This window comes from Octodon degus, unplaced genomic scaffold (assembly GCF_000260255.1).
Source record: "Octodon degus isolate 3935 unplaced genomic scaffold, OctDeg1.0 scaffold00011, whole genome shotgun sequence".
NCBI lineage: Eukaryota > Metazoa > Chordata > Mammalia > Rodentia > Octodontidae > Octodon > Octodon degus.
In genome coordinates this window covers 3,714,780-3,726,021 of record NW_004524587.1, presented here as the reverse complement: position 1 = coordinate 3,726,021, position 11,242 = coordinate 3,714,780, and the positions used below count along the sequence as shown (strand labels likewise).

The 11,242-nt window shown below is 48.8% G+C and overlaps 1 protein-coding gene across 1 annotated transcript in view; it reads left to right on the top strand.

Annotated features, from left to right (window-relative positions):
- The window catches only part of Vat1l (vesicle amine transport 1 like), a 170,399-nt gene extending 159,875 nt beyond the window's left edge, over window positions 1-10,524 (top strand). The window contains exons 8-9 of the mRNA XM_004625770.2: window positions 7,516-7,599; window positions 8,031-10,524. Coding sequence (XP_004625827.1) covers window positions 7,516-7,599; window positions 8,031-8,129 — 183 coding nt within the window. The 3' untranslated portion in view covers window positions 8,130-10,524. The remainder of the gene's footprint in view (window positions 1-7,515; window positions 7,600-8,030) is intronic.
- The last annotated feature ends 718 nt before the right edge of the window (window positions 10,525-11,242 follow it).

Below are 11,242 nucleotides of genomic sequence, written 5' to 3'. Positions count from 1 at the left end.
ACTTCTTCCCTGTTTATCTACAACACATCCCTGTGGCCCTGTGATAAGCAAAATAGTGGCACCCAGAGGTCCCCACACCCTCATCCCCAGGACCCATGATCCTGAGACCTCCCCACAATGAAGACATTCAACAGATGAGATGGGGTTAAGGATCTTGAGATAGGAAGCTTACTCTGGATGACCTAGTTGGTGCCATGTAGTCATACAGATCCTTATCAGGGAGAGAAGAGGGTCAGAATCAGAGAGATTTGGGGGTGCTGCGCCCCTGGCTTTGAAGGGACATGTAGGAGGGATGTATGAGCAGAGAGCTTCTAGAAGCTAGACAGTGAAGATAATGGATGGACTCTGTCCTAAGACTCCAGAAGGAGCATGGTCCCCCTGGGACCTTAATCTCAGCCTTCTGAGACCTGTGGCAGATTTCTGAGCCCAGGGACTGTAAGACAATGAAACCCATGCTACAGGCAACGCTGGTCATAGTAGCTTGTTTCATCAGCAACAGAAAATGGGTGCAGAACCTCACCTCTGCTTTTCAGAGAGCAAATGATGTCACAGACAGGTTGCAAAAACGGTGCCAAGCCACACAGCGAGTGAGTCCCAGAGTCTGGATTCCGGCTGAGATCCTGAAGCCTCGCAGGGCCTCTGGTGTCCTTGAAGGCAGCCAGCTGGGGAGCATGGTGGTGGTGGGGAAGGTATCTTTGCTCCTCCCTGGGGGCACTGAGGTGGCATGCCCTGCCTCCTGGTGGCCCTGGTTAAGCCATATGTGCCACCTCATCAGAATTTCTCCATCGTGCAACACCATCCACTCCTTCTTGGCACAGTTTTTAACGTATGAAGCATTTTTTATCATGACCCGCCTGCCTAAAAGGGGACACTGATTTTCTCCAGATGGCCACATCCGCTCCACTCAGCTCCCAGTGCAGGACCTTGACCCTGCTGAGTAGAGGAGCAGGTAGGGTAGCTGCAGTCCTTTTGCAAAGAGGAAAGACAGGCATGCACTGGGGTGGGGGTGGGGGTGATGGTGGTGGGATAGTGTTGCAGAGCCAAAGCCATGCTTGGGGCTCAGCTCAGAGGAGGTCCTCTGCCTCCAGCCCATCTGCTTCAGTGATCATCAGGGTGGCCTCAGGAGAACAGCAGTGCCCAAAGGTCCCAGGTGGCCCCTGGGCACAGGATCTTGGCATCGTGGGCTGTTTGAGTGCCATGAATGGAATTTCCTCCCTCTCCTGTCTAGACCGGAAACCACCTCTAGTGGAGAATGCCTGGGAACACCCAAGATCCTCTGCCCTGGAAAATCTGAGCACAGATCTCACAGCCGTCAGTGGCATTGCAGGAAGGGTGTGGGACTGTGGCCTGGATTATGAACAGACTCCCCCTGGCCGCCCAGGCAGCACGAGGCAGGCCATCAAGAGGCAGCTGCCTGGGCTGTCCCTGGACTCTGCGATGGGGGCAGCCAGGGCCCCCTGGGCAAGGTGCACCACGTGGCATCTCACATCCTGCACATATCCACCTGCTCCTTCACTCACTCACTCACTCACTCACTCACTCACTCATTCACCCTGGAGGCTGTGGTGTACCAGACATTGTTTTGCACTGGGAACTCAAGCAGACAGCCCAGCCTGCCTTAGCTCTGCTCTCTGTGACATGGTGGCCCCCAGCCTCACTTAGAGCAGCAAACCTACCCATCATTCATGCCACTTGCAGAAGCAGTTCTGGAGGTTCTCCATAGCGGGTATTCTTAGTCATACTGGAATGGCTGCCTCAATGCCTGCACCCACTGAAAATGTTTCCCTTTCACAGTCATATGGACTTGGGGGAAGATCCAGAAGTCATATGGTGCCAAATCCAATGGAGGCGGTGGATGGGGACCCCTCTTAATGGTGGTGGTGGTGGTGGTGGTGGTCCCGGGGTTGAACTTGGGACCTTGTGCTTGCCGGGCAGGTGCTTATGCCACTGAGCTATTTCCCCAGCTATTTTGTCAGAAATGTCTATAAATGGTCATCAAGGAGTGCTCAAAACATACAGTGGGTGTTTAAATTACAAGCTGTATTACGGCAGAAGAGACACTGCCACAATCTCCCTCAGAATATCAAAGTGCTTCCCCTCAGTTCTGGCGCACTTACCCTGTCATACTTGGCTATGTGTCATTTACCATCACACGGCTCTTGCTTTTACTGTATTTTACCGTTTTTAATTTTACAATGTTCCTTTTACAATAATTTCTTTTTAAAAATTTTAAACAACCCACTGCATTTTGATCAGCCTTTGTATATGTTAAAATGATAATATTTGGGTTACATTTGCTTAAAGAAGATGTATATTAAGATCAATTTCACTGGTTTCTTTTTGCATTCTGTTGCATGGCTAATGAGGAAAGTGTGCACCAGGGTGGTCCTACACTGCGTGTGCCATTAGGCTGGACTCTTCTGACCTAATGTAGAGGAGGGCCGGGATGGCACTCACAAGCCCACGGCAGTGATGAGCTCCCTGGCTGGCCTGAGGGTGCAGCCGCTGAAGGTCGAGGTGGAGAGGAAGGGCCAGTCCCTGGAAGGCAGGTGTCTAAGCTAACAGGTGCAGGACAAATCCATGCTAGGTCAAGGACCAGGATGCCCCAGGAGGAGACCCTGGACATGCAGCAGGACGAGCACACGTCTCAGGGAGTGAGAGAGAAGGGTGTCAGAAACAAGGAGAACAGCAAAGCCACAAAGGTAGCAGACGCCATCAGCTCCTGAAGCACGCAGCCAGAGCTGTCAGGCACAGTGACACGACCTGCACGCACAGCTTTGTTTACTAGTAGCTGCATTCAGAAACACACAGGAAATCAACTTGCATGAGTTTCTCTTAACACAATATATGTTTAGCGTTATTGTTTTAATGTTTAATTTTCGTCAGCAGGTCTTTGGTGTTCTCTTTTGTGATGGTGAATTCTTTGAAATCCAATGCATGTGGCACACTGGACTTGCGTGGCGTGGCCGTGGGATGAGGCAGTGCGGTTCTACTGCGCTTCCCCTGGAGGCCAGATGGAAGAGCAAGCCTTAGAAAAATCTATCGGGGAGACACGCTCTCGCTCCAGGGGCTGTGGGCTTTCCCTGGGTCATGTTACCCACCCACCAGGGTATTGTTCATAAGTGGGCAACTTGGGAGCAGTGTCTTCCTGGGGGGGCTTCACCTTGTCAGCATGCAGCATGACAGCAGCTTGGTGTGTCACCAGCAGAGCCCCCCCCCATGCAGCACCCAGAGTTCTGAAAAGGAGGCCCTGAGCTTTCTCAGGCCCCCTGGCGCTGCACCCTCATTCAGATGGCGCCAGAGCGGATCCCTGGCAAGTTTCCTGTTTGGATTCCTCATCCGTAAAAAGCAGATATAAACATGCACCTAAGATGCTGGGTACGCAGAGAAAAATGAAGCGTTACAGGTAAACAGCATACGCTGTGTCTGATAAAGAATTGATCAAGAAAGGCCATTTCGTCCCCAGCTGTCATCAGAAGTGTTCCTGCCTGTCTCTGAGAGCAGGCTTAGAAGTTGGAAATTCTAACAGCATGTCTGAGGATCAGACGAATTAAGTGATCTCTCAGAAATCCTCCCAGCCTTTTCCATCTTCCACATAGGAGCGAGTTGATTTCAGAAAGAAATGTTCCAAACATGCAGATTAGAGGCAGCTACAGGGGGCTTTTTCTCTAGCATCACAATAAGCTTTCACTGGTGAGAAAACAGCTTTTCTCTTTCCCTGGGCTCCATATTACTAGAGAAACAGCTTAAAAACTGTTTCTAATCTCCAAGGAGTTTCCAGGTATGTAATGGCTTGTGGGGAGGTAAACAGCCACATTCCAGAGAGCAATTACGTGAGACCTGGGCGACCCCTCCCTGCTTTCCTCTGCCTTTGAGAATCCAGTGAAGCAGCGTTGTCTGGGTGGAATGGGGACAAAGCACTGGCTCTCACGTCTGGAAAATCTCTCTCTCTCTCTTTTTTTTTAAACTGGAAACTGAACTCAGGACCTTGTGTGCACCATGCGAGTTCTGCACCTCTGAGTTATATCCCCAGTGACAGCCTCACTTTGAATCCCAGTTCTGCCCCAATACCTGTAAATCTTACAAGTTGCTTACATTTTCTTAGCATCAGGGTACATGTCTGTAAGATGGGCATAATATGTTGTTCAAGCTAAGAAATGTGGACCCAAGGGAAGAACATGTGGAATAACCCTTTCTGGGTTTCCAAACCATGTTGGTTCCCACCAGCTTTGGGAGCTCCTGGGTTCCATGAGGGAAGGATGTCACCGCAGCTTAATGGGGATCTTCGGCTCTCCCCAGGGCCACAGCTGAGATGGCGTGTGGGGGTCAGGTCACTTGAGGGGCTGCTGCAATACGCCACACTCCCTGTCAGTGGGTGGCAGCAGGTAATTCCTCAGAGGCCCTCGGACCAAGGTCCCCCTGGTCACTGCTGGCTGCGGTCCCCCCGCTCCGCCCACATGGGCAGCTCTACGGCATGACTGGCTGCATCGTCAGGGCGAGGGAGTCTGGTGCAGCAATGGTGACATGTGGCGGCCACAGCCTGCACGGCCTGCCCTAGAAAGGGATGTCCCCGCACTTCTGCTCTGCTCGGCTGGCCGGAAGCAAGGGGAGTCTGCATGAGGGCAGGACCCAAATGAGCGGACACGGTGGCCAGCCAATGGGCACCCTCAGGAAAGGTGGGCTGGCGGGCTCAAGGGAGTGTGGCAGTGCCCCTTGTCCACTTCTTCCCCAGCCCTGGCACCAAGTGAGCTCCGGCTCTTCCCGAAGCCCAGATGACCATGAGTGGGGGACGTTTGGGATCAGTTGAGGTCCTCAAGGCAGCCAGGACAGCACAACTAAAGACACTCATGAAAGAAGGCTCACAAAACTGCCTCAGAAAGTAGCAAGGTGATGGGATAAGTGCGTTCAAAATGAGCGGGAGGAGGGGAGCAGGGGCGGCGATGTGTCTTTTGGTCTAGCCAACTTTTAAAAATAAATATTCGCTATGCTGTTGATCATGCCTCCTGCATAGAATGCCACTGCATATAAGGGACTTGAACATTCACAGATTTTGGTAGTGATGGGTCTCCTCCGTAGATACCGAGGGACAACTATGGCAGCCATTATTATGACCAAGTGTGGACAAACTTCAAAAAGTAAAGTTGCCAACGAAATACAATGAAGCTGCTGGATTTTATATTATAGTAGGAAAATCTGACACTCATAGGACACTTCCAGTCTATAAAACAGCCCTGGAGAGGCTGAGACAGGAGGCTCACTACGAGGCTCACTATGAGTCTGAGCTGCGTAGCAAAACCTGTACCAAATAAAATAAAACAAAATAAACCAGGTTGATTCTAACTAATACAAATATATCTAATTCGTACTTGGAATTGAACTCAAGACCCTCTGCTTGACAGGCAGTTGCTTGTGCAACTAAGCTATATTCCCAGCCCAAAAATATTTAATTAAAATATTAATTTAATAACATGATACTCAGTAATATTTGCACACTAGACTTAAAAGTATACCTTCCCTGCATTTGTATATGTATCCCTTTCTGCTTATTTTAGAATATCCATGTTTTATAAAGATGTAAATAAAAATGTGTGTCAATTTTCTCATTCAGCAGTATTAAAAAAGCATTTAATCCTGCTGTGTATTCTAATTAGTTGCATATATCTTTGCATTCTTCAACAGCTGCACAATATTTCCATTCAGTAGATAAATAGAAGCACTATTGTTTATTTAACTGTCCCCTTTCTTGGTGACAGATAATGATGTTTTGCTATTAAAGCAAAATGAGTATCTCTTATGTGGTACCTTACCTCCTTCTCCCCCCCCCAAAAAAAACAAACCTGAATTATGTCTTTAGAATAAACTCTGAGAAAAGCAATTTGAATACAAGCATTTTAACGGTTCCATCAGGTTTGTATCCAAATGAGAAAAAGGTTCGGTTTTTCTGTAAGGAGACACTGCTCTGTCAGCCACAGGCTTTGCTCAAAACAGGGACCATGACATGCTATTTAATTATTTTCTAATTACAGCATCCTGGGGCTGGGGATTTGGCTTAGCAGTACAATGCATGCCTAGCAAGCTGGGAAGCCCCTGGGTTCAGTCCTTGGCACAAAGAGGGTTAAAAAAAAAAAAAAGAAAAGAAAAAACTTCTCCTACAATTATAGCTTCTAGCCTGGAAGTAACATTTACTGTTTGTGGACCAAATGAACACAAATATTTTAGAATGTGAGACTTTAAGAAAACTATTTGGGCTAGCTCGATTATAATTGTGTGTGTGTGTGTGTGTGTGTGTGTGTGTGTGTGTGTGTGTGTATGATGTCCTGGGAACTGAATCCAGGGTCTTTGCATTGAGCTACATCCCCAGGGTTCTGCTAAGTCATGCAGTTGTCTAGTCCAGGCTTAAGCTTGACATCTTCCTGTCAGCGTGCTGACATTACAAACGTGTACCACCGGACCCAGCATAAATTTCTTTTCTAAAAAAAAAATTAAGAGGGCCAGTCAGATAGCTCAGCAGATTAAAGCGCCTACTTAGGCAGATGCAGGAACTGGGGTTTGATCCCCAGCCAGGGCGCGCTGAGACGGTGACTGAGACTGGGTGTGGTTGTGCATGCCTGTAATCCCAGGATTTGGGAGGCTGAAAATAGGAGGATCACTATGAGCTTGATCTGTGTAGTGAGACCCTGTAGACCTCTCCTAAATACAAAAATAAAATAAGAGTGGTTGCATTTCCTTTAATATTTCACTAAAACGTGGAGGACAAAATCCCCAGGGCAAGAGCTGAGCTCTGTGAAGCCCCTTCCTCACCCGATTTACTTACCACAGTGCCTCCTACTGTTCACCTTGTGCACAGCCAAAGCCTAGGAAGGAAGTGCTCACTAGGAAGGGATTGTCACACCTTTCCTCTTTCAGCGGGTTCCAAGGGACATCCAGTGGTCTGGCAAGCCACCAACCCCGGAAAGGCACCTTAAGTCCTCTATTAGGGACCAAATACTCTTTGTGGAAGAGAATTTCCCCCTAGGTAGAGACAAATTTTCTTCCCAATAATCAAGAATCTTAGGAATTTTCCTGCCTGCAGCTCAGCCCCGCGGGATGGATTTTACCAAATCGTTAATCCGAGTTACATAACACTGAAGGAAGAAGGGTTCAGATGACCCTCAAAACTCCTTCACTGCTCAAAACATTGACAGACAGGCATCCCCTGCCACCCTGCATCCTGTAACTCTTGGAACTCTGGAGAACCTTACCCTTTTTTTAAAAGAAACTGTCATTCACTTATTTCAGGAATCTGTAACTCTCATTTTTTTAGACCCGGGGGTCTATTGCACGGGATCAGAATGTGTGGGTGGCACAACTGGAATTTTTGCACCCAGGAGTCCAACCTACCTCCCTGGTCGGGACAGGAAACGTGGGCTGCAGCGCCCCCTGGTGGGAATCTGGAGCTTTGGCTCCTCCGGCCCCTCTACACCTGGCCCAGGGCTCCTAACCTGCGCGTTTCTCCCTCCTCCCCATCTCTCATAGGTCAAGGAGGCCATGCAGCGGATCCACGACCGAGGAAACATCGGGAAGTTAATTCTGGATGTAGAAAAGACACCTACTCCGCTGGTGAGTGCAAAGCAGAGAGATCATTCAACCCCAGAGAGGGATCGGAGGTCCATGAGGCGCAGACGCAGCCAGGCGGGAGGGAATGCAGGCTTGGTAAGGGACCTGGGCTAAGGAAAGCGTCCAGAAATGAGGGCGTCGGTGGAGCCTGAGAGGGCGACGAAGGAAAGGCAGAGGCCTGGTCACCTCACCCATCGTAGGCCACCTTGGGTCCCGCGGTGATAACGGTGTGCTTCTGCCATCGATCCATCAGGAGGGAGCCGCTCCTCGCTGGGAATGTGTGGGTAGGAGAGGAAGGGCGACCCCTGAGTGCATTCTCCCTTGCATCATGGAACTCTCTCAAGGAAGCTTTTCCTCCCGGGCCTCGGCAGAGCCTCTGGGGGGGTGAGGGGTGGGTTGCAGCGCCATCTGTGACGTCCTCTGTTGAATCCCAGATGGCCAACGACAGCACGGAGACCAGTGAGGCGGGGGAAGAGGAGGAGGACCATGAGGGCGACGGTGAGAACAAGGAGCGGATGCCCTTTATCCAGTAAGCTAGGACCAGCTGGGAGGACGCGGAGGGCAGACCTTGTGGGAGAAGAGGACCAGCTGCGAGAACTCTTCTGTGCCCCGGTGAACAAACGCTGTAGTCCAGTGCGTGTCGTGTTTGTCTGCAGTCAGCTGAACTAAGAAGCTGTTGATCCCTGTTGTTTTTTGGAATTAAGTGCCAATCCCATTCCATGCAGTATTACGGCCCTTCCTGATCTGTGTACTACATACACCCTTCCCTCTCCCCTGTACCAAAACTACCCACCTCGGGGTCTTTCTCGTTGGCTGTAGGACACCCTTGCAAATTAATCCAAGCCTGTGGGATAAGAGAAGGACACATTTGGGTTGAAAGGTGTTGTCGCAGAGTACCATGCAGGTCCTACCCTTCTGGCCGGTGACACTCTTCACCACCAGCTACCCATGCCTCTGACCTGAGCATTTGCCAATTCAGCTGGCAGAAAGAGAGAAGGCCAGGAGAGGAGTTTGTGAGCCCAGAAATGTAGAAACTCTCCAAATAGTTCTTTTTTTTCTCTCCCTATATGAGGCACGTGGTGGTGCTCATCCAACAATCCTAAGGCCGTAGGTTTGAGCTGCTGTCTGACCCTGTGGGGCTGAGTCCTTTCACTGGTTCTCATTCATAAACACGGGGGCAGGACTGGGTTTCTTAGGATAGAAGATGCCTCAACACTGAGCATGTGAGGATGAGTCGCAGAGATTTCTCCTCAAGGCCAGGAGCATATTCTCTCCACATACATAATTCATGTTAAGAAAACTCTTCGCGTGTAGGACCAATTTAGATGTCGTTACTAACACCCTCCCGTGTTTGCATACACACCGTCAGTGTTGCCAATTTCCCTATTTTCCTTTCTAGTCACAAGCTGCCACCCTCCCCCAAAGAACTCCCTCCTAGGTCACATGTGGGTTTGGAAAATCCAGTGAGCTCTCTTTTGTCTTGCCAAAGCATGTTCCAACATGTGACAATCCCTGGGGATAAAAAGTTGCTCTTCAGCATCTGCTGGATGTGGGATTCTCCCCTCAGATACCCAGGATCATGGTGCCGATTCTGTAAGGCCCCTGCTCCTTGTAAATCAGGGACCAAACTATTTGACTGCATGCCCTGTTCAACTGTGCAGCTTCTAAATTCCTATGAGGCCCCACCCAGTGACCTTAGCCTGGTCTCCTGAGCTAGTTACCCTGGAGGAAGAGGAACCCTAGTGTGTCCACAAGAGGGCTCTTTGTTCCCTTTTTCCAGTCCTTCTGACCAAAGGGTTAATTCTGTCACTCACAAAGCAAGCTAAGAAAGCAGAGGGGCCACAGCATCCCAAGTTTCTTGTGTTATGGAGGAGTAGGAGGGTCCCACACGCTCACGCGACTAGCATTCTTGAAGGCCTAAGAGGCTTCCTGCATCACCCAGTGTCTCCACCAATAAGATTTAGGGTGGACCTAGCTCTTCCCCCACATGACGGGAACAAATGCATTTGGAAGATTTCCTGTTTGATTTCCCAAGTCTTTCTGTAACAAATGTTGCTTCCTTCCCCAGGTTCTTTTTTCTTCTAAGCTTGTGATGATGACTTATTTATGCCAAATATGTATATGGAGGGAGTTTCTCTTTGTTGTGAATGTACATGTATAACATGAAGGTGAACAGGGGTGCTGAGAGTCGGTGAGCTGGAAGATGACAGTTTTTCAGACAAGGATACCCAGCTCATCCTCTTCCTCCCTACCCCAGAGCTCACCAGTATTCCAGTTCTGAGCCATTCAAAGAGATAAAGGGGTACTGAGCCCCCAACTCCTTTGTAAAAGGGTATGTTTCTCCCATAACTGCTGAAAGGGGCTCAGAAAAAGAACCACTGTCCAAGTAGTGTTCTTGTTAAGTAGGGCAGAAAGGGTACTTTCTAGGGTTGAAGGAGTCAAAATTTACTGGCCCCCATGAGGGTCCTTTGTCCCCAAGAGAGGGGGAACTCACCATGTTCAGAATCCAGATGGTTCTTACAATGTCCAGAGCAAACACTAAAAGGTCAGTCCGACCAAATCTGCTTTTTAACCAGAAAAGATAATCCAGTAACCACACATGAACCCAGCCATCACCCTATCCTGAGAAATCAGAAAGAGGGACCTAGAGTTTGGCCAACAACATCTATTTCTGCTATGAAGACTGAAGGGAGAAACCTTTCAATGAATCATTCCATGGACTCTCATTTTAAGCACCTGCTTTTCCGGCTTGTGATTGTTTTTAGGGAAGGAAGTATAAAGAACGTTTCAGTTTGCCTTAAGGAACTGTGAAGGCTTCTCTGTAGGTTAAGCTTGATGGGACTGAAACATCGTCTACTGTGTTTGTGGCTTTAGAGCTTTTGTTATATTGTGCCTACCAAGCAAATTATGTTTACATAAAAGATATAAATAAAGTATTCAGCATAGCATCTCCTCTTCTGGCGTCATTTACTCCACATAAATAATGGTTGGAGAAGCAGCTCCTCTGTGAGGACGTGAGGATGGGTGACTGAGAAAGAAAAATTAGAAACTCAGTAAGACATGCCTCGGTGAGGGCTGAAGAGCCCGGGGAGAAACAGGCTGGCACAAGGCAAGCTTTTAAAAAGACATTTAGCGTAACAAGAACGCAAGCTAATCCTTGTGTTACCTAGCTTGGTTAGCCGGTTCACAATGTTTCCCACTCCAAACATCATGTTGTACATGATACCTATATACAACTGTTTGTCAGTTAAAAGCATTTTAAAAGACATTCAGATTCCCTCAAGCAAGAAAATCGCTAGAAGAAGCACTAACAGCACACCGCTGCTGTTGCTCATACAGCATCCATTATAGTAAGACGAATAATTATAATAGCAAACATGAATAAGGTGCCTAGTGCTCGCTGCTGAAAAAGCTAGGCAGGTACTCATTTTCTGATCTTCCCAGCAGTGCTCGGAGCTAAGGTCAGTCATTACGCCCATGCACAGCTGGCCAGACAGGCACAGAGGGCTACTACACTTGTCTGAGGTCACATAGCTTGCAAGTGACAGAGCCAGGACTGCCCCCAAGTTCTAGTCAAATCTTCACCCACAAAACCCATGCCTTTAACCACCTACCACACTCCTTTTTGCTCTAAACAAAGATGAAC